The sequence below is a fragment of the Phaethon lepturus genome, unplaced genomic scaffold (assembly GCF_000687285.1).
Source record: "Phaethon lepturus isolate BGI_N335 unplaced genomic scaffold, ASM68728v1 scaffold15090, whole genome shotgun sequence".
Taxonomy (NCBI): domain Eukaryota; kingdom Metazoa; phylum Chordata; class Aves; order Phaethontiformes; family Phaethontidae; genus Phaethon; species Phaethon lepturus.
In genome coordinates, this window is record NW_010509982.1 from 1 (window position 1) to 22,661 (window position 22,661).

Consider the following 22,661-nt stretch of genomic DNA (forward strand, 5'->3'; position numbering starts at 1 on the left):
GGCGCCCCGGGGCCGGCCGGCCTGAGGGAGGGCCCGCCTGGTCGTGCCCGGCCTGGGAGGGGAAGGGGTTCTGGCCTCGGGCATCCCTGAAATACAGTTGTACCAGGGAGAGAGCTTGGCTGGGGCCGATGGTTTTTGGAAAGGGAGGTCGGGAGCTCTCCCTCCACAACAAAAACCCATCTCTTTGGTTTTCTAACAGGACAGGTGAGCCTTTGGTACCACCGTAAATGCCTTTGGAGCCACTGTCAATGTGTTTTGCGTGCTAGGACACTCTTGTACATCTTCTAGTCAGTAGTGGTTTGACAGATAAATTAGGCATTCGCACATTACTTGGATACAGTGAGCCTCATTTGATCTAAAGTGGCCCCGTGGTGAAAGCACCTCATTGAATGCTTAATCAGCTGAAAATACGCATATCAAAAGATTTATGGCTGTTGAAGACGTGTGTTGCCACAGTCATTCACAGAAAGCGCTGAGAACATAGCCTTCCTCTTCATCAAGAAAAGGGTACTTGGTTTTGTTCAGAGGACAAAAGTGAAGGGAGGATGTGCCACTGCCGCTGTATATGTGTAATGGTTTTCTTCAAAGCATCTATTATTGTCTTATTAATGCTTACGTGTTGGAGAGTCAGTGTAAAAGAGAAGTTGAAGGAATGTGTTTGCTAAAGTGCTAGATGTTTGGTGTACAGGGATATCGATGTCAATTGGTATACGAATGGAAGCTGTAAGAAAAATCTCTGTATGCAGTGTTATTAGAGATGGGTAACTAATGCATCTGTGTACCGTAGTATGAGATGGGAGGAGGAGTGTCCTACCAGGTTAAAATAGGTACTGCAGGTGCACAGTCAAAGTACACAGATTAAGTGTAATTTCTGTGCGGTGCAAGAAAACTGTTTCAATAGAATCTTTCTCGCCTACTGTGAGACAATGTGGTTTTGATTTGTCAGTGAAAGATGGTAAAAGTAGAGCTAGAATAACATGTTATTAGAAATAGGTAAGGAATCCATTGTTTAGGAGGTTTCACTTTTCAGTTGGGCATTTTGGCATTTTGTTTAGTTTTCATTTACTTATCTCTTTAGCATGAAAGGAAAAGCACTGCAAATGGTTACATGAAATAAATCAGTTTACTGGGAGAGGATTTAAACAAGTTTTTTTTTATTTCTTTGTCTGTTAGTTTGTTTTATATCAATGCCTATGCCTGACTGTAGTCTTTCTTCCTAGAAACCCCAGCTGGTGGCCAGCAGTGACCGTTTCTGCCGCTTCCTCGAGGAATATTGCCCTGTTGTGACAGAAACTTACTATCCCACAATTTGGTGCTGGGAAGGTCGGGTGCAGACACTCCTGCGTCCCTTTATCACCTCTAGACCCCAAGTACAGTACAGGAAGTAAGTGCCTTTCTTCTGGAAAGTGACTGATTTGGTAGCCAGCAGTTACCTTACTCTGACTGTGTCACAGCTACCATCATTGCTCAAGCTTGTGCCCATTTTTTTGCTTTATCCCTGCCTTTACAACTCCATCCTAGGCTTGGAACCATCTCTATCCTGCATTCAATATACAGTAGGTTTAAAAGGTCAGTGTTCCCAAATCGCCTTATTTTAGCTCAGAGAGTTTTAGAGCACTGAAATATTGGTGACAATATAGGAATTGATGTGGTTGTATGTTCACAGGATCACACAATGATTGAGGTTGGACAGGATCTCTGGAGGTCACCTTGTCCAACCCCCCTGCTCAAGCAGGGACACCTAGATCTGGTTGCCCCAGACCATGTCCAGACGTTTTTTGAATATCCCTAAGGATGGTGACAACACAACATCCCTGGGCAACCTGTGCCAGTGCTCAGTCACCCTCACAGTTCCCTGACGTTTGGAGGGAACCTCTTGTGCTCCAGTTTGTGCCCATTGTCTCTTGCCCTGTCAGTGGGCACCACTGAGAAGAGCCTGCCTCTGTCCTCTTTATACCCTCCCTTCAGGTATCCATCTATTATAAAGACATTGACTAGATTGCCCTGAGCCTTTTCTTCTCCAAGCTGAGCAGTCCCAGCTCTTTCAGCCTTTTCTCATAGGAGCTATGCTCCAATCCCTTCCTTATCTTTGCGGCCCTTTGCTGGACTCTCTCCAGTATGTCCATGTCTCCCTTGTACTGGAGACCTCATAACTGGACCCAGTACTCCAGCTGTGGGCTCACTAGAGCTGAATAGAGGGGAAAGATCACCTCTGTTGACCTGCTGGCAATGCTCCTCCTAATGCAGCCCAGGAGGCTGTTGGCCTTCTTTCCTGTGAGTGTTCATTGCTGGCTCGTGTTCAACATGGTGTCCCAGGACCCCCGCATCATTTTCTGCCAAGCTGCTTTCAAAATAGTCATCCCCCAGGCTGTACTGGTGCATGGTGCATGTTCCTTCCCAGGTGCAGGACTTTGCACTTCCCCTCACTGAACTTCATGAAGTTCCTGTCAACCCATTTCTCCAGCCTGTTGAGGTCCCTCTGGATGGCAGCACAGTCATCTGGAGTATCAAACATTCTGGTGTTTGAATGCCATCATTTTGCAAAGGTCATGCAATCACTGTATCCGTCCACTGAACCAACATGTTCTACCTTAACCATAGCTTGGCCACATTCAGCATTGTTTCAAATATATAAAACTTTTGGGATTTTCAGAGTAACTGTTACCTGTGGGGTTTATGTTGTGTTGTTTGATGCCTGAATTCTAAGAGGAAAAAAACTTATATTTATTGTTTGTCCTCAGCTGATCTCTCTCGCACAGAAATGAGACTTAGTCTGGCAAATGAGGCATTTGGCACAAGACCTAAGGAGAAGTACTTTTATGCGCCGGAACCTGGATGCGGCACAAGTTGTTTCAGCTCTGTTTGCATGGTAGAATAGATTTAGCATTTAGCAGCTTCCTTTAGTTTTAGTAACTAGGAAACATTTCAGTGGTATGGCCATGTCCACTTTTTCTAGCCCTTCTTGTATACTCTCTATTACAAGGTTTGTGAGGGAAGAAACATAGTTCCATGGGGCAATGCTTATTTTGCACCATTTGAGATTGTGTTGGCAGTACACACCAGCATTGCATCTACTTCCCATTACTGAAAAAGGGCAAAGCTGAGCTAATGAATCCAACAAGGCTGATGAGCTTTAAAATCTGGAATAGGTGCTATCAAGACTTTCAAATGAAAAAATCAAATGCAAGGTAGGCTTAAATTTTGGTAGTTCCTACGCCAACTCTCTCATACAATGTCTTCATTGCCAGGAAGCGGGAAGATGCTGTATGTTTCTAAAAAAAAGTATAAAACCTTCTTGTCATTGTTTAATGCATGTTTAGGTTCTTGGGATATTATAATAGTTGTTGCATTCATAAGATATATGGTTTAAGAGTGCATTCTAGCAAAGTTTGTGGATATACAGGGTGAAAGATACAGTAGTGTGTGTCTGTGTTCTGTATGTTTAAAACATAACAAAGTGCCATCCATTATACATGCTGCTGCTTTGGATAAAGAGAAAAAAAAAGTGATAAATGTTTAACACATTGCCCAGTGTACTATCAAAAGATTCTCGGATGATCTAAATGCCAAAAATCACATTAGTTACAGGCTTCCAGTACAGCAGCAGCAATTCATGAAAGGCCAGCTCTTCATTTACTGTGAACTTGAATTACTCTACAAATTGACTGTGCTAACTCATGTCAGCTGTAGGCATGGCTCTTTCTGAATGGTAAACATGCAAACATACCTAGTTAGGTCGCACTTTGAGTATTAAAACATAATTACAAATGCAGAATTCATACCTGGTAATTTGTAAGCACTCAATAACATGCATGTATTTTTCAATCTAATCAGTGTTGTCTTGAAATGTGCCTTTCAGTGAGCTCATTAAAACAGCAGATGGAGGACAGATTTCGTTGGATTGGTTTGATAATAATAACAGCCTATATTATCCGGATGCCGGCACAAGACCCACTGTCCTGTTATTGCCTGGCCTGACAGGAACAAGCAAGGAATCCTACATTCTTCATATGATCCATCAAAGCGAAACGCTGGGATATAGGTGCTGTTGTATTTAATTGCTAGTATTTTGCTGCTTCTAATAAGATCAAATATAAGTATGTATATGTATAAGATGCCCTCCTAAGGCAAATGAGATCTAAAGACATTAGTTTATGTAAGAAAGTATTATTAGTAATAATAATAGTAGTAGAATTATGTAACAGGCAGTACATTCAGAAGGGCTGTTTTACTATCTACAGATGTGCCCCAGAGATTGCAGTGAAAGCAAGCTAAGTCTGCATAGGCCTTTGCTGCTGCTTCTTAAATTGTAATATCTGTATTTGTGTTACCTTTACACTTTCTAGAAAAGGGGTTTGTATTCAGCTCCAAGAAGACTCATGTGGATGGGTTGCTGGCAGCAGGCCTCAGAGGAGGTCAGCTTCTGAATGCCAAAATTACTTGATTCAACAGCCTCAAATCTGTGAGTGCAGAAAGGGGAGCTAGCCTGCTCTTACTGGTGGTTAAGGAAGAGGTTTGTCACCTTTTAGTTGTCACTGCTTAATATAGTTTTGTTATTAAGGCTTCTGGTCAGAGTTGGGTAAAATAAGTGGATTACTTGATGAGTAGATTCCTTTATGTAATCATATTGCTGCTGCTGTGCTTTAAAATAAGTTGTCATTGTTCCAGAATCTGTATTTGGAATATTACATTTTGTCTTTGCAGATTGGTACTTCTGGTACTGACTATAGTAAGTTCTTCAAATATGTATATGTGAGCAGTTATGTCTAGCTAGTCTGGCTAGCTGTTCTTTGGAGGTTTGGATAACTGCTTTACTAAATTATGAAAGTAAAGTAGCACTTTAAATGTTCAAAGTACTTTTAAAACCACTTTAAAACTTACCAGCAAAAAATATCAGAGGAGGAAAGCCCTCAAATCAACAATTTCTTACTATTAATTTTTTTAAGTGTTCCTGAAAGAAATGTCTGCATTTGATCACCTAAGAAAAGAATCACAGAATCATTAAGGTTGAAAAAGACCTTCAAGATCATCAAGTCCAGCCAACAACCCAACACCACAATGCCCACTAACCCATGTCCTGAAGTGCCATGTCTACACGTTTTTTGAACACTTCCAGTGATGGTGACTCCACCACCTCCCTGGGCAGCCTGTTCCAATGCTTGACCACTCTCTCCATAAAGAAATTTTTCCTAATATCTAATCTAAACCTCCCCTGGCACAACTTGAGGCCGTTTCCTCTTGTCCTATCACTAGTTACTTGGGAGAAAAGACCAACACCCACCTTGTCACAACTCCCTTTCAGGTAGTTGTAGAGAGCGATAAGGTCTCCTCTCAGCCTCCTCTTCTCCAGACTGAACAACCCCAGTTCCCTCAGCCGCTCCTCATAAGACTTGTGCTCCAGACCCCTCACCAGCTTTGTTGCCCTTCTTTGGACACGCTCCAGCACCTCAATGTCCTTCTTGTAGTGAGAGGCCCAAAGGTATAGCATTAAAAAGGACTTTAGATCAAATTTCAACGGAATGCTATAATTTGGTTTTTAAACAGCAACATTTGAGAAAAATACTAAAATAAGTAATTTTTTATGCCTTCAACCCATCTAAAATATGTATATATTATTTAACAAAATTATTACAGTGAGATGGTAGAAGCATAATAGAAAAGTAAGATTTATTAAGAAAGCATAGATCCTTAAATCAAGGTTATACTGCTAGAAAATTCAGAGACTCCCACCAGCATAGAGAGAACAGAAAATTCTGGTATACCAGACGCAAAAAAAAAAAATCCCCTCCCCAAGGACCTGCAACTTAGATGCAGCTGTCATTATAATTTTGATTTGGATCGTTTCCTGCTATTTAATACAATTATGCAGCTTTGGAGGATGTCTACACATGGATCTCTTGACATTCTCTTTCAGAGCACTGCTTTAGACTCAGCCCTGCACAGGCAGAGGTTATGGCTTGTATTTGGCCAGCTCAGAGTGCAGGCAGAACAAGATGCAGGTACCATCTTCAGGTAAACCCTGGGGCTTTCATCCTGCAATTTGACCTCGACCGGCAAATCACAGAGCTCATACAGAGTCCCACTGACTTCAGTGAACTCCATTTTGTTATAAAGGTTGTTCCACACAGGTCAGACTTTAGGATCTGTAGGACTGGAAATATTTATGTGCTGAACTTACTCATAGAACTGGGTTGTTTTTCTTTCTGCGTTTTCATTTTTTGGTATGTTTAAGTTACTATTTTTAGCGGAATGAAAATGTGTATAATTGAATTTACTGTCTCAATTTTTAGATGCGTGGTTTTTAACAATCGGGGAATTGCTGGTGAGGATCTTTTGGTAAGGACGACTTCTAAGATAAACATCTCTCACATAAGTGGCATATGTGGACTTACTCGTGTCTATTTGTATGGCTGGATTTAAATGATAGAAACTCACAGCATATGTTGAAAATGCAGAGAAGAGAATCTAGTCATCTGGTAGATCAATCGTGTGCCAATATTCATCTTTTATTTTAAAGCTCAGAGGTCAACTGGTCAACTCACAATTTTTGTGAGCATTTCATTTTAGGAAATTATTTAAATTATTAATATCTGCAACATTAAAATGAACAATCCTTATGCTTTTCTCTCCAGAAATACTGTAGTATCTAAAACATACACATCCAAGAAATTCTGTTCAATCAATGTAATTTTCTCTTGTTGTTTTAACATAAAAATCCAAATATAAGCAGTCATAATTACTGTCCCAATTGCCAATATGAGTTTAAAATAGATTTTGATATGGTTAAAAATTTGTGCCATTAAAATTGATCTGTATTATGTGTTATTGAATTAGTCAACCACATTTTTATGGATAGCCATATCCTAAAAGTTAAATGTGTTCTTGTATTTTTCTCAGTAACTATGACACAAACTCGGCTACAAAAGACATTTTTTGGTTTTGGGACAGACATCATGTTTGCTTAGAAATAACTGGCAATTCCACAAATGACAAAGTCTGGAAGCTAAACGTTTTCTGCAGCTAGGGACAAGGCATGATAAAATATTGCTGAATAAGCTTTGTTTCTTCATATGAGTTTTGTTGACAGTTCTGCAGCTGGACTGAACGTGCATAATACTTGGTATTGTTTTGCATTTTTTAATCCCCTGGTTTCAAACTTTAAAAAGCTCAGAATGCTTTCCCATAATCAGATAAAGCATTTCAATGCAAATATTGCCATGTTAAGAGTAGTTTTCTGCATACTTTTGGAGATGGATCTACAAAGCAGTTTTGTGACACACAAAGTCCTTATTGATGAATTTCTGAATCATTAAGAGAAAAGATCTCTTGTTTGGATACATTGTGTGTATTTTACTATAATCGGATTTACATCTTTAAGCTTTATAAGATCTTACTGTGAAGCAAGCCAGCTGAAATTATCACATTTTCTGCAATGGGTTTTCTACATTTTAATATAAAATCCCTAGTTAATGAGTTTGAAGCATAGTTGAGCACCACAGTAGAAATTAGTCATGCAAGTAGTTCTTTTTCTAGTCTCTTTAAAGATAGATTCAAATTTTCACCAAATAATACCTATTTAAAGAATCAGTTTTAAAATGCTATTCTCATTTGTTATTGAAATTTACTGTGAATTATTGTTGTGGAATAATCAAATATTAGATTGACCACAGCCAATGTGAGCTAAGATGGTGTTTTAAACTATCTTCATACCATGAGTAGATAGACAGACATTAAAGTGTCAGGAATTAACTGAAATTAAAGTGCAACATCTCTCTCCCATTTTGTAAACTTTTAATCAAATACACTTTCACGTAGAATACATTAGACCCTACTTACCAAAAATAATTTATTTTTCCTTGTAAACTTGACAATTTAATTAAAGTAAAACACATTCACACTGCTTATAATTAATAGGGTGTAAAACAGTGAAGAGTGATTCATGGGGATGAGAACTGGAAATTCAACATAAATGGAAATTAAAAACCTTTTCAGTTTTAATTATCCAGATTTAGCTTTTCTTTCCTTTTTATTAATCTTTGACTTCAACATTTCAATATTCTTATTGAATGTATTTTAAGTAATTTGTTTCATCTAATTAAACTTGCTAAAACTTCTTACAAATATCCAGACTGTTTAACTGAAAACAATTAAAAAACAACAACCCTTAAAATACATTGATGCTTCAGGCAACAAATAAGTTCAATTTAAGTTATTAAGTATTTTTAGATTTAGTTTTAATGTTTATACTGAATTTTGGCATGCCAGCCGCTACCTACAGATAAGTCAAGGTCACTAACATGTTAGTAGCAACTCTACAGTTAAAAGCTCTCTTTTTCAGGAGATGAAATCTAGAGAACACCATTAGAATAAAAACTATTTTACTGTGATTCTTATTGTACCTAAGAGGACTTATCTTCCTTATACTGCTCCAGAGAGTCCCCCATATTGTGGCCTGTAGCAGCTGTCTGTGCACGTGAGGCTCAAAAGCTGTGCTTATCCTTCAAAAGCAAGGAAGGGGTTCCCCAAATCTCAGTGAAGCCAGTGGAAGTCATTCCAAGTCTCAGTTCAGGATTTGAAAAGACACTGATGGTAGATTGAGAAGGGATAATATATCCCTTTTTTAATTGCTTTAGTTAATACAATATTTTGTATTAACAAAATTAAACAATATTTAGTAACTATTAAAACAGTAAATTAGGTAAATGGCACTGGTGAATTTATCTACTTATGTGCTTGTATGGTGTGTAGAATCTAAATATTGTCTACTTTTCAAATGCTAGCTGACAGAACTTGAAAGCTAATATTTTCTTTTGCATTTGAATGTGGGTAAAGATGGTAAAATTGTCATTATAACTTTATTTTCTGTAAATTGCAGCATTTACTATACGTTTACGTTTCTTCAGGGTATTTTAAAAATATTGGTGCCTATCTAGTTCTGATCTAGTTCTGTCTAGTTTAGCTCATTGCTCAGTGTTCAGATTTCATCTAATGACCTGGAGGTTGCAAATACTGAAGATATATGTCACCTGTTTTATTTTGTAATGATAACAAGTGTAACTCCTTCGTCCACCTCCTCGTGAAATGCTCTGGGTTTATATTTGTCATTTAGCCCAGCTTCACAATAAATGCTAAATTTATCTTGTTATATAAATGATCCACTGTTCAGTTTGCTTTGTCCTTAAAGGATAATACAAAAGCTTATGATGGCATTTTTCCCTCTGACTCCTTACAGACACCAAGGACTTACTGTGCAGCTAACACAGAGGATTTAGAGGCCGTTATTCGTCATGTACACAGCCTGCACCCCTCAGCTCCATTCATGGCAGCCGGTGTTTCTATGGGAGGGTAAGATATTATGTAACAAAAGTCTCAGCTTAACTATGATTGTAAAATAAGACTGTTGTAGCCTGATTGTAAATCATTACTCTGCAATATTTGCCTTACTTACTGAACTGCAACTAACTTGGGTCTGTCCAACAGTCAATACTCAGAAGACTTTTGGAAACTTTGTATTTTTGAGGCTTTTAGCTTGGTGACAGGGAAGGTCAAAATTGGCCAACATTCAAAAATTGAAGGGGGTGGAGAAAGACAGGAAACACTGACAGACAGATTGACAGCCAAACAGGTGGGCAATACAATCTTTGGAAACTATGGAGGCTGTATTTGGAACAGAGGGGGAAAAAAATAGGAACTAGAACTAACATACCATGTTTCTTAGCAACCTCTGGAAATTACAAGGTTTATCTTCACTCTGGGTTCTGCAGTGTGTGGGTAGGTTAAGCTGGAAGAGGTGTGGGTATCTGCTCTGTCTGGCTCAGAAGCAAGTAGTATTGTTGTTGAAACCGGTATGGGTTGATATAGCATGTGGTATTAAGACTTGCTGGCCTGGCTTCTCTCCAGAAAGCACAGCTAAAACAGACAATGATAGCACAGTTTCTTAGAAAAATCACTGCTAGAAGCTAGAAGAAATGTTCAGACAGCCTCTTTAAGAAAAATCGTAGGAGAGGAGAACTTCCATTAGAAATACTGCAGACACAATGGTAACTTCCTGAGACTTCCCTTCTTTCTGATAAATTTTATGGAGGGTGGGCAGATATAGCCCTGTGTATTGACATTAATCTACTAATAACTTGTAGAAGCTTTGGGATAAATACAGATTTGTTCAAGCAGTATAGTTATTGATACTCCAATAAATAAGTAACTTGGAAGCCTTTTAAATCAGGTCAATCTTTTTCCACTCACGTTGCTGGGATTTTGCCAGTCTTTGGTATGAAGACATATGAATCTCTTCAGTATGTCAGTGCCTATCTTGCTGGGAAGCCCAAAATTTGGCACAGTACTCCATATACAATCTCATAAGTGCCAAATACAGGGAAATAATAATTTGGTTTGCTTGTTTTGCTCTTACAAAGCACAGTATGTCATTATTCATCTTCATTGCTGCAAGGGTGCATTGCTGAGTCATGTTCTGTTTGCCCAGGTCTTTTTCAGCTGCTCTCTAGCCAGTCATTAATCTGTCCTAGGTGCAGGTCTTTGCTTTTGCCTTTGTTGAACTTCATGAGGTTTCTGCCAGCCTATTTCCCCAGCCTGTTGAGGTCCCTCAGAATGGCAGCCCTGTCTTCCAGTTCACCAGCCGTTCCCAACAATTGGACCCGCAAGCTTACTAAGGGTGCATTCCATCTCATAATCCAGTTAATGAAGACATTACACAGTATAGGCCCCATTATTGACCCCTGAGGAACACTACTAGTATCTGGTCCAGCCACTCCAGTTGGACTTCAAGTTCGTGATCACAACTCACTGTGCCTAGTGGTCTAGTCAGTTTTCCATACACGTTGCAGGTCACCTATTCAGACCATGTCCCTCCAATTTGGCTACATGGAGACCATGTAAGACTGTCAAAAGCCTTGTTAAAGTCAAAATAAGCAACATGCATTCCTTTCCCCTAGTCAACAAAGGCAGTCAGCTCATCGTAAAAGGCTCAGGCCAGTTTGCTCAGGCATGCTTTGTCCTTGGTAAATCCATGCTGGCTGTTATCAGTCACCTTCTTTACCTTTACATACTTGGAAATGCCTTCCAGAGTATATTCCCAAAGCGCTGAGGTTAGGCTGACCAGCCTGTATTTCTTCCTTCTTGCCATTCTTGTATATGGGTCCCTTTTTTCCCAGGCATCAGGAATATTCCACAGTTGCTGTAAGCTTTAAAAAGTCAAAGAGCAGTCTCATAATGACATTGGCTGCCTCCCTCTGGAGTTTTGGTGCACCTCACCTGGTCCCATTGACATGTCTATGCCCAATTTGCATAACTGGGCCCTAACTTGATCTTCCTCTGCCATGAGTAATATTTCATTTCCCATACCCTGCCGCTAGGCACAGGGACTTAGGAGTCTTGACAACAGACCTCAGCAGTAAAGACAGGGAAGACAGGTAGCCTCTACTTTTTACAAATCTTCTGTCACTTGGTCCCCTGCTCTGTTGAATAGTGGTCCCAGGAGGGAATAAAGGCTGCTCAGACTAACCTCACTTCTTTGGGAAGATCCTCTGGAAGCCATTTCCAAGCATATGAAAGATAAGAAGGTGGCTGGATTCATGAAGGACAAAGCATGCCCAAGTGATCTGACTGCCTACTATGATGAGGTGACTGGCTTCACTGATGAGGGGAAAGGAGTGGATGTTGTTTGTTCTGAGCCTTTTCTGTGCCAATGTACTTAGAGAAGCCTTTCTTGTTGCAGAAGCCTTTTTCTTGTTGTCCTGCATATCCCTTGCTAGTTCAAATTTCAGCTGAACTTCACTTTTCCTGACTGCACCCCGGCCTGCTTGGGCAGTGACTGTTTCTCCCAGGCAGCTCACCCCCCATCCACCTTCAGGATACTTCCTTCTTGAACTCAGTCAGGAGTTTTTTCTTCTTCCATGTGGTCTTCTGCCACTCTTGCTCAACTTCCTGCACATCAGCATGTACCACACTTGTGCTTTATGTTCAGTTATCCTTAAGGCCAAAGAGTTCTCCCAGACCTCTCTGCCCATCGGGGCCATCTCACATGGGATCCTGCCAAGCAGATCCCTGACCGAAAATCATCTGCTGTAGAGGCTTGTTTCAATGATGAGATACAGATTTAAAGCACTGTAGTTCTTCATGGGTAGCTTCATGTGTGGTGCACCATTACACTAGAACTAAAAGGGCTGGGATGTAGTAGGTGAAGAATTGGGTTTTCAGGGCTGAAGGTACAGTTCTACTGGTGCTGTTCTGTGACTGGTACAACAGACCAGTTCAGACCTTAGTGTCATTTCTGTCCTTGGCTTAACCTAGATATGGTATCCTAAATAGTGGCGAAGTCTGTTAGCATGGTACAGGGGATCTGTGTGTTTCTGACTTTTACCTCATCACCACCATTGGACAATTTTAGGCAAGATCACAGAATCATTAAGATTGGAAAAGACCTTCAAGATCATCAAACCCAACCAACAACCCAACACCACCATGCCCACTAAACCATACACTGAAGTACCATGTCTACATGTTTTTTGACCACCTCCAGTGATGGTGACTCCCCCACCTCCCTGGGCAGCCTGTTCCAATGCTTGACCACTCTCTCCATAAAGAAATTTTTCCTAATATCTAATCTAAACCTCCCCTGGCACAACTTGAGGCCGTTTCCTCTTGTCTAATCACTAGTTACTTGGGAGAAAAGACCAACACCCACCTCGCCACAACACCCTTTCAGGTCTCCCCTCAGCCTCCTCTTCTCCAGACTAAACAACCCCAGTCCCCTCAGCCGCTCCTCATAAGACTTGTGCTCCAGACCCCTCACCAGCTTTGTTGCCCTTCTTTGGACACGCTCCAGCACCTCAGTGTCCTTCTTGTAGTGAGGGGCCCAAAACAGAACATAGTATTCAAGGAGTGGCCTCACCAGTGCCGAGTACAGGGGCATGATCACTTCCCTACTCCTGGCCACCCTGTTTCTGATACAGGCCAGGATGCTGTTGTTTTGGATGTTCCACCTTCATCCTCCAATATGTTTTTGAAGTCCTGAACCACAAAGAGAAAGCATATGCTTAATTGTACAGAAAACTGGAAGAGTCTCTAATCATCCACATGGGGACTGTTTCTATGCTTCAAAATTAATTGGAGCACTTGCATGTTTAAAATGAAGCAGAAACAGAGATCTCACCAGGGGCATATTTTGAAAATCATCCACTTGTCTTAATCTTACAACATTTTTATTATCCATCCCTTTTCAAAATTTTCTGAATAGCCAGTTAGTCTATATAGGACACATTTGCCCAATTAGGAAGAAGAATAAACATTCACTTCACAAAAGGTGTAAACGTAAATGAAAGCCCACTTGTTTTACTGATCTTCAGTATATATTATTTTGGAAAGGGACCTTGTTTTCTAACATAAAGATTCCTAAACCTTCTCTCTAGCACATATATTCTGTGAATTCTGTTAGAGAAGTGGCTGCTTCTACTACTGCAACTTTTTTTAATTGGTTTATGGTTCAATGTTCTTACAGTATATAGACTGGTGACTCAGGTTCTTCCTCTTCTGTGGGTGAAAGGGAACATACACTACCTACCTCCTATATGTGCCACAGGTGACTTTCCTCATTGGGTTCAACTGAGCTGATATCAGGAGCTCACTCCCAAGTGCTCTTTGCTGTCCTTTTCTTGCTGGTTCCTACTGTCATGGTTTAGCCCCAGACAGCAACCAAGCACCACGCAGCCACTTGCTCACCCCCCCACGGTGGGACGGGGGAGAGAATCGGAAGCGAATCAGAAAGGTAAAAGTGAGAACACTCGTGGTTTGAGATAAAGACAGCTTAATAAGTAAAGCAAAAGCCGCGCACAAAAGCAAAGCAAAACAAGGAATTCATTCTCCACTCCCCATGGGCAGGCAGGTGTTCAGCCATCTCCAGGGAAGCAGGGCTGTATCATGCGTAATGGTTTCTTGGGAAAGCAGACGCCATCACTTCAAACGTCCCTCCACCCCCTCCTTCACCCCAGCCTTATATACTGGGCATGACGTCATATGGTATGGAATATCTCTTTGGCCAGCCTGGGTCAGCTGACCTGGCTGTGTCCCCTCCCAGCTTCCCCTGCACCCCCAGCCTTCTTGCTGGCACGAGAAGCTGAACTGTCCTTGACTACTTAGCAACAGCTCAAAATTTCAGCATGTTACCAACATTTGCTCATCCCAAATCCAAAACATAGCCTCACACTAGCGTCTATGAAGAAAATTAACTCTACCCTGGCTGAAACGAGGACACCTACCAACTGGTAAGTCTTTGGTAATACCAAAGAGTGGTTTCCCTTTTGCATTGCTGTCGTATGATTTGGTAGGTAGCGCACGGGTATAAAGTCTCTGTGATGGCAAGCTGGTTCATGATGTCTTTGCTAAAGGTTGCTGTCTCGTGAAGTATGGTAGATGAAGCCAAGGTACGGAGTGTTGGTGGTCCAGGGTGCTGTGTTAAGTTGTATAACTTGTAGTGTTTTGAGTTTAAGGCTTGGTATTAAAAAGCTGGTTGTAAACTTTGGGGCCTCAAGCGGTAAAGTAAGACTTACAGCTTTTCTGTCAGTATTTTTCTTTTACTCTCTTCCTGCTATTGTAATGTTTCTACATTTGAAAGGTCAGGTACTGGTGAACTCTCCCCTTTTTTCAACTCAACTATACATCAGTAGTAGAGACTAAGTTTCAATTGGTCAGAAAGGCAAGACTTAAGGCATTTATTTGGCTCATAATTTTGTTTTGCTAGTTTTATTAATTATCCAACACTTCATTCTTTACATACTTTGTGTTAAAGAACAGCTGTGTTCTCTCATATGTGTGAGGTGGGGTAGAGGCATTACCTTCAACTCAAAAGACAGCTTCATAGTGAGGCAGGCGTGCCAGGGACAGCTTGCATTTGTCAGACACGCTGATCAGGTTTATCAGCTTGGGAAGACCAAGAGCTTGTAAAACAGTAAAACTTACTAACAACTTGGGAATACTTGTTCCATGAGTAAGATGCATTTATTTGACCTTTTCCTCCCTTTTAGTGATATAAATAAGACTAGTATATATCTGTTTATTTCTAAATGCACTCCTACCCACATCCTACACAGTGTGCTCAGTTCATCTCTGACAGTAGAGAGAGAAAGCAAACTTCATGAGTCATATGTGATTACATTGACTACCTTTTAGAAGTATTAGGCACAACTGTAGGGCTGATACAAGAAACTATTGAAAAACAGACAAAAAGGTGGCTGATTGTTATATTTGCTTTAAATTGAAGCAAACAATTTGATAGTATATATGTTTCTGTTTTTCATTTCTGTTTGTAGCATGCTTCTTTTAAATTACCTGGGCAAAACTGGCAGAGACACTCCTTTAATGGCAGCTGCAATTTTCTCTGCGGGTTGGAATGTTTTTGAATCTGTAGAATCTCTGGAGAAGCCACTAAACTGGCTTCTTTTCAACTATTACTTGACTACTTGTCTACAATCCTCTATCAGCAGGTGAGTTGCCTTCTAAACTATTTAGCAACATGGAAGGATGTTAGCATGAGATCTACAGGTATAATAATACTGTCAAAATTAATGCTGTAACAACACAGCTGTTCTATGTGCATTCTTCTGTAAATTTTGAAATGAAAAGGATCTTTGCAAGAAAGATTGTCATCAATGTGACTAAATTTCTCTGCTCCTCAACGGACTCGGCCCAAGACCAATGTACTTTTATATTTATGGATGAAATTAATGGATTTTTTAAATTTTTACACGTGCACATGTTGACTTTGAGTATATATGTGTATATACTAATTCTTTTAAGACAGCCTTGAATGCAAAACCATGGAAGGGACTAGTTCATCCTTTGCTTTGCAAAATTAGGGTGTGTTTTGTATTCCCAAATATTTAATTCTCTTAAATTCTCTTACGTTTCACATCTTCCTCATGGCTCCTGCAGATTTTTACTACGTTGCTGGATGTGCCTGCATATAAATGAACAATTCTTCTGCTCTTGGATTACAGACATAGTTTTAATATGACAGAAAATTAAAACCAAGCATGTTCTTGTTAGGGAGTTATCTCTGTAAAGGTATCTATAAAGCAGAGGACTTCTACATCTGTTTATATAACAAAAAATGAGCCTGCCAATTTTCCTCTCTTTCTTTTTAGGCATCGACAAATGTTGGAGAAATTATTTGATATGGATCTTGTGATGAAGGTATGTGAAAATGTTACTTCTGCTTTAGCCAGATGCTGTTTTCCAAGTGCTGACATAGTTCCCTATTTGAATTCTGTACTTCAGGCTAGAACTGTTAGAGAATTTGATAAGCAGTTCACTTCAGTCATGTTTGGCTACCGTACAATTGATGATTACTACGAAGATGCTAGCCCATGTCGCAAGCTGAAGTCAGTAGGAATTCCAGTGTTATGTCTAAACTCTGTGGATGATGTTTTCTCACCAGGTCATGGTAAGTTTAGGCTTTTTAAAATTTACTTATCTGTATATGCAATCATTAAGACAAACTACGTAGGTCTGAGAATGAACTCAGACCTATGTGTGGAGGTGTATTTAAATGTTACTTGTACATAGGATGAAAACTTCCAGGGATGGATCAGTCTTGCAATTTACTTACAGTGTAAGACGCATATAAAACAGCTGATGATGGAGAGACCCAATTAGTACAGAATGCAGAGGTACATGGGGTGGCAATCACTAGCCATTAGTAGACTCTGTACATTCAAAAGAAAGAAATATGCACGTTTACAGTGTCACTTATTTCACTGTAAGGAAGATATCAGGTGTATTGTCCTCTCAGAAGCACCCATTTCTATTCAACAAGTACAAAGACAGCCTATAATGGGGAACTCAGATACAGATGTCTGGACTGTAGACATTCAGAATTCAATGAAAGGGAAAACAAGGATTTTTTAACTGCCATTTTTCAATCCAGTCCATACAAAGAATGTCAGGGAGTTGCTTATGTTTCAGATGACTTGAAATCTTCAGTCGTTTTTGCTCATGATCTCAGTACCACCTCCAGTGTCTGAAAATTCAAAGTAAGAAAAAATGCAAGTTTGCGTGTAGGCCAAATTCTAGGTGAGCTCCTAGAAGGAGGCATGTTGAAATTAATAGGAATCTAACTAGAAGATGAAGCAGATAAGGGAAAACAGAGTTTTCAGCCTTTCTTCCTATTTTCTGCCAAACACATGATCATTACGAACATTTTGCTTTTGATCTGAAGATCAAAACCCTGTTGCTGACTGTCTTAAAAAGATATGCTTGTTCTTGTGGTGTGTGTATTATAGTGCCTGAGAAGAGAGGGAGAACAAAAGTTAATGTAGAGGAAAACCACTATAATGAACAGCTGGTTGAGGGGAGAGTCTTCAACAGAGAACACCTGACACTTTTAAATATGAAGTTCATATGCTTGATTTATTTTAGGAAACTTTTTCTTCTGCTACCACAAGTCAAGTGAGATTCTTGTAGAATGAGTCACAAAACCAAAGTGAGTAGGCAAACAGATTAGAACAACAAACAGAAGAATGAAGGAATTGGAAGGGACTGTGTGTGTGTGTGTGTACTGTTTATCTGTGCTCAGATGTACAACACATACAGAAACATGCACACATTTACATTACTATTTATAGTTTGAAGACCTGTTAGAGACAAATGTGACATGAAAAGAAAAGGGCCACTCCAGTGGAGTGCACTAGAAAAAAACAGTCTGATTTCTTCTCCTCTTGAACAAAAAGAATCCACACTATGCATGAACTATATTGTTCTATATATTGTTATATATTGTATAAGAGGTGACAGCCACCCTATATGAGGGGAAAAAAAAATGGTGACTCTGGATTAGCCAAACTACCTATCCCTTATGTTGGCCAAAACAGAGACTTAAAAAAAAGTAAGATCTGGGCAAACAATAGCAGTACTCCTCCAGAATACTGCATCCACCTTCAACAATTTGCAGTCCAGGAACTTTCTGAGCCAGTTAGTCCCTTTGTATTTACTAGCCTCTATGGGTTTATTTTTTTCTTCTCTTGAAATTGGCCAGTTGCTCTTTCTGTTATAAGCATATAATATCCTGGAAGTGAGAATGGGTGGGGCCATGACCCTAAAGTCTGTGTCCAAATATAAAATCTTGCTAGTGATTCTGAAGATAAATTTTTGTGGACCTTATGACCCCAGGGATGACTTTCTCCATAGTCACCCGCAAGGTGGGTGATCTGCTGTGCCATGGTTCTGCCATTAAGTATCTTAGAGAGGCTTCACCTCTATGTTTAGCTCTAGGTCTGTTTGTGGTTTCTGTTCTAAAAAAAGTAGTGACTGTGGCAGGAGTAAGCTAGCTAGTTAGCACAAGTAACAGCAGCAGTGAAGCAGATAGTATACCTCTGTCCCTGGAGGATTTGTTAACCTTTTCCAGCCTATTACCACTGGGACTGGGACCTTTGTTAGGTAGATTAAAGCTAGTGCAGATACTCCATCCCCTTGACTCTTCATTTTAGAATATAACCTCCAGCTCTCAAGACCCAACCATTGACCTTGACCCCATGAAATTCAATCTGATCACAAGAAAATCCGTATTTACTGTGAGGGTGGTCATACACTGGTATAATGAGGTGGTGGGGTCTCCATCTATGGAGATACTCAAAACCTGATTAGGTAACTGCTCTAGGTAACCCTGCTTGAGTAGGGGGGTTGGACTATATGAACTCAAGAGTTCTTTTGCAGACTCAACATTCCTGGGATTGTGTAGTTTGACTAGCCAAAAGACTGAGTCTCCTAGAGTACAGCTGTAGCAGATCTCTCCTCCCTTGGAGCTGGTTTTTAAAAGAAACACAACTGTGAACAGTGGATTATAGGGATGGTCTCTTGTGTAAAATTAAGTATCAAAGCTATTGTTAGAATGCCTTAGAAGTCTTGCAGTAGAGAGGGGTAAGGTGGAGCACCATGAAGAACCTGAAACAAGAAGTGTTAGAGGCTGTTGTAATGACTGTCCATGCTCTCTTAAACTCTGACTCTAGCCAGCCTTTCTCCATGAAAATGTTTGGGTGGTTCGGCATTCATTTATTCCTTGTTCACAGAGGTAATGCTGTTGGCTGTAAACCGTCCTTATGGTAACTAGCTTACCTTAGAAAGGCAGGATAATGCTGATTTACAGCTAATAGCATGACTCTGTTATGTGCTTGTAATGTATCCTTGGCTCCGTTTTCATTTGTGCTATGCACCCTCAGTATGAAAGGTTGGGCTGGCAGGAGACACAGGGCACCCTGATTAGCAGCCTAGAACTTATGGCTGCTGCCATCAGTTACTGGAGTTCATTCATCTTGGCACTTTTGCAGGATGTTTTATGTTAGCAAGCATAAAGGGCTGGTGTTACTTGGGGAGGTGACTTCATTCTAGCAACTGGCTTGTTTTTTCTGACTTAAAAGTGTGTGGACACATGTAAGCCTGTGGCAAGTAGAGGCAGTTTCCATTCACAACTGTGTAATGGATTCAAGGCCACAAAATTTCTTCTCATCCAGACCCCAGTCTTTTATTGACTTTGGGGACAGGTTATTTTATGCCTCATCTCTCCTAATAATATCTACCTTCCACCTCTGTTGTAGACAGCTGTAGCTTCTGACAGCTGGGCAACAGCTAGAAAACTCATTAGGGGGAAAGCTGTGCCGGAATTCCTTTGTGTTTAAATATCCTTTATAAAGCCAACTACACCTATCTTCCTATAACAGAGCTTGGGGGATGCAAGCTCCAGTCTGCTTTGTCACTACGCAATATGGACCTAAAGAGAGACCTCCTTTAAAAAGGGCAGATGCTGTCTCTGGTGCCTCTTACTACCTGATTTCTTCTCATGTAGCTTTTTGGTACACTTTGTACTTCCCAGCCATTATTTTTGAATATATTGTGAAAAAGCACCCTTTGATCTCAATCCAGAATCAGGAAGAAACAATTCATTTGCAGTCCTTCGTTAATGTTGCTGTTTAAAGTTCATAGAGCTCAGCAGCCAATGTATCTGTAGTTTAATTCTGGAATGCAGTTCTCATATTGCACAATACCAACTAATGAAAACAAATGCTTTCTTCATTGCATGACACTTCTCTCACCATAACTAATTTAAATGAGCCATTGCTTCAGGAAATATGTAATATAACCAAGTCAACCCCTTTTATTTTGTAAGTGTCAGAAATAAATCAAGAAGATGGAATGATAGCATTCATTATCAGTGTCACATTTAACTTTTCATCTGAAGTGGTGTTTTTCTCCTCAGAAACTTCAAGCAGTGTATTAGGCTTCTGACTTAAATTTCACTATACTAATGCTTAGCTAATTGCCACCTGTGAGTGTTGTGCCCAAGCTGAAAGCCTGTCCTTGAAGCTAGGTACCATGTCAGCTGCGTCCTGATCCACTGTGCCAAAAAAGTGCATGTCTGAAGCTCAGTTATACTTTTTACTGAACTCTCAGAGCCATTTCTGTCCCTCTGAATCCAAACATGGAGTAATTGCTCTTAGGTGTTATTTTGCATCCTATTATGTAAACAGCACAGTTGAATAAAGTTGTCTGGAGAGACCAAATGGCAAAGAAATGGCCAGATGGATAAAAATTAGGGTAAAAGTTTAAGGAATAGGGAGAAATCAACCAAACAATGGAATAGAAAGCCTGACAGCAGTGACTTATTTAAGCTGATGCTGCTTCACATATAAGTTTTTCCATTGTTCTTTTTTTTTTTTTTGTGAAGAACATAACACCAAATTGATTTTGAACAAGGTAATTCTGCACATACGTATTTACATTGTGGTTCTGTGATCACAAATAACAGGTCTGTGCCTGCTGGATCAAACAGCAGGACAGATTTTGGTCAGTAGAAACGTAAGTACAAGGTTACATATGGACAAAAATTAACAGTAGTATCTCTTGGCTATGCCATCCTGTATCCTAGAGTGCATCACATCCAATCCTCCATTTATCTGTCCTGTTACATTGTGGGTTTATTTGTGGATGGCTAACAGTCCCTAGAAACAGCCTTGAGAAAAGTACCACACCACTGCCAAGCGTCATTTGCATTTTGTGTTGATCTCCAGTGCCAACATATTCAATTCTCTGCTGAGAAGCTGCAAAGCAAGAAACTCTGCTGGGGGGGAGTCATACAAACGGTGACCCAACTGTATCAAGACTGACTATGCCAAGGGCAGGCTCTCCTGTTCACCACAGGGGAGGTAAGAGCAGAGAGGTAACAGCATGTCAAAATTGGCACCTACTAAAAATCCTCACTGCAGGTGGAAGCCAATGATGGCATATTCAGCACAATGCTGCAGCTTGTGATAAAAGCGATGACCTGTGACAGAATTCTGCTGTAAACTCATGTTGGTTAGAACAGGGAGAACTTCAGGATGGGGAAGATGACATCTCTAAAGATCTCTGTGTGGCTCACACCTTACCTGGCACAGAAGATAACCAGCATCCTACTGTGGGTAGGCCTCTAGGAGAGAACTGCTGCAGCTGTTTGGAAGCAGGCAGCACATGGCACCCACTACAGCATTGCCAGTCAGTTTGGAAAGGAATAATTAACAACCAGCAAACTCATTTGGCAGGTATTGTTAAGCTGGCAACCACTGAATGACAGGTATGCAGAGGTCACAGTGCACTTTGCCTGTAAGGGCTTCCCCAGCTGGCTTGTCACAGCAGAGGAGACATTTACTGTCATCTCCCTTCCACATCCCCAGCAAAGTGTGCCCAGGTGACCAAGAAGGCCAATAGCATCCTGGCTTGTATCAGCAACAGTGTGACCAGCAGGACTAGGGAAGTGATCATTTCCCTGTGCTTGGCACTGGTGAGGCTGCAACCTGAACCTCCTGTGTTCAGTTTTGGTGCCCTCGCTACAAGACATTGAGGTGCTGGAGTGTGTCCAGAGTAACAAAGCTGGTGAGGGGTCTAGAGCACAAGTCTTACAAAGAGCGGCTGAGGGAACTGGGCTGCTCTGGGGTTGTTCAGTCTGGAGAAGAGGAGGCTGAGGGGAGACCTCATTGCTCTCTGCAACTACCTGAAAGGGGGTTGTGGCGAGGTGGGTGTTGGTCTCTTCTCCCAAGTAACCAGTGATAGGACAAGAGGAAATGGCCTCAAGTTGCACCAGGGGAGGTTTAGGCTGGATATTAGGAAAAAAATCTTCACCAAAAGGATTGTGAAGCATTGGAACAGGCTGCCCAGGGAAGTGGCTGAGTTTAAATAGCTCCCTGGAGCTATTTAAAAGAGGTGTAGATGTGGTGCTTAGGGACATGGTTTAGTGGTGGACTTGGCATTGCTAGGTTAATGGTTGGACTTGATGTTCTTAAGGATCTTTTCCAGCCTAAATGATTCTATGATTCTATGATATTTCTCTCTATGCTGTGACACTAATCTCACAAAGTAAATGACCATCATGTTTGTGTACAAGCTCAGCTAGTCAAGATGTTCAGGCCAGTATGCAGCTGATCCTGAACCTATCAGGATTGATGGAGTTCTCATGTTGTCTCTGATTCTTGAAGATCAAGTCTGTCTCTCCTCACGCACTCCTCCCCATACCCTTGCATATAAGCCTATTCATTAGCCCCTTCAGTGACCAGGGAGACAGCTGCAGAATGGCCATGGAAAACACGATTCATTGCCTGAAGCAAGAATTGGAGATCTAGGCTTGAGAT

General features: G+C 40.7%; 1 protein-coding gene across 1 annotated transcript in view; it reads left to right on the plus strand.

Moving 5' to 3' along the window:
• Nucleotides 1–1,220: 1,220 nt before the first annotated feature.
• The window catches only part of ABHD3 (abhydrolase domain containing 3), a gene marked incomplete at its 5' end in the record, with an annotated part of 24,917 nt that continues 3,476 nt past the window's right edge, over nt 1,221–22,661 (plus strand). Inside the window, 7 exons of the mRNA XM_010293465.1 lie at nt 1,221–1,384; nt 3,860–4,042; nt 6,291–6,336; nt 9,233–9,345; nt 15,321–15,494; nt 16,155–16,203; nt 16,288–16,453. Of these exons, the coding sequence (XP_010291767.1) occupies nt 1,221–1,384; nt 3,860–4,042; nt 6,291–6,336; nt 9,233–9,345; nt 15,321–15,494; nt 16,155–16,203; nt 16,288–16,453 (895 nt within the window). The remainder of the gene's footprint in view (nt 1,385–3,859; nt 4,043–6,290; nt 6,337–9,232; nt 9,346–15,320; nt 15,495–16,154; nt 16,204–16,287; nt 16,454–22,661) is intronic.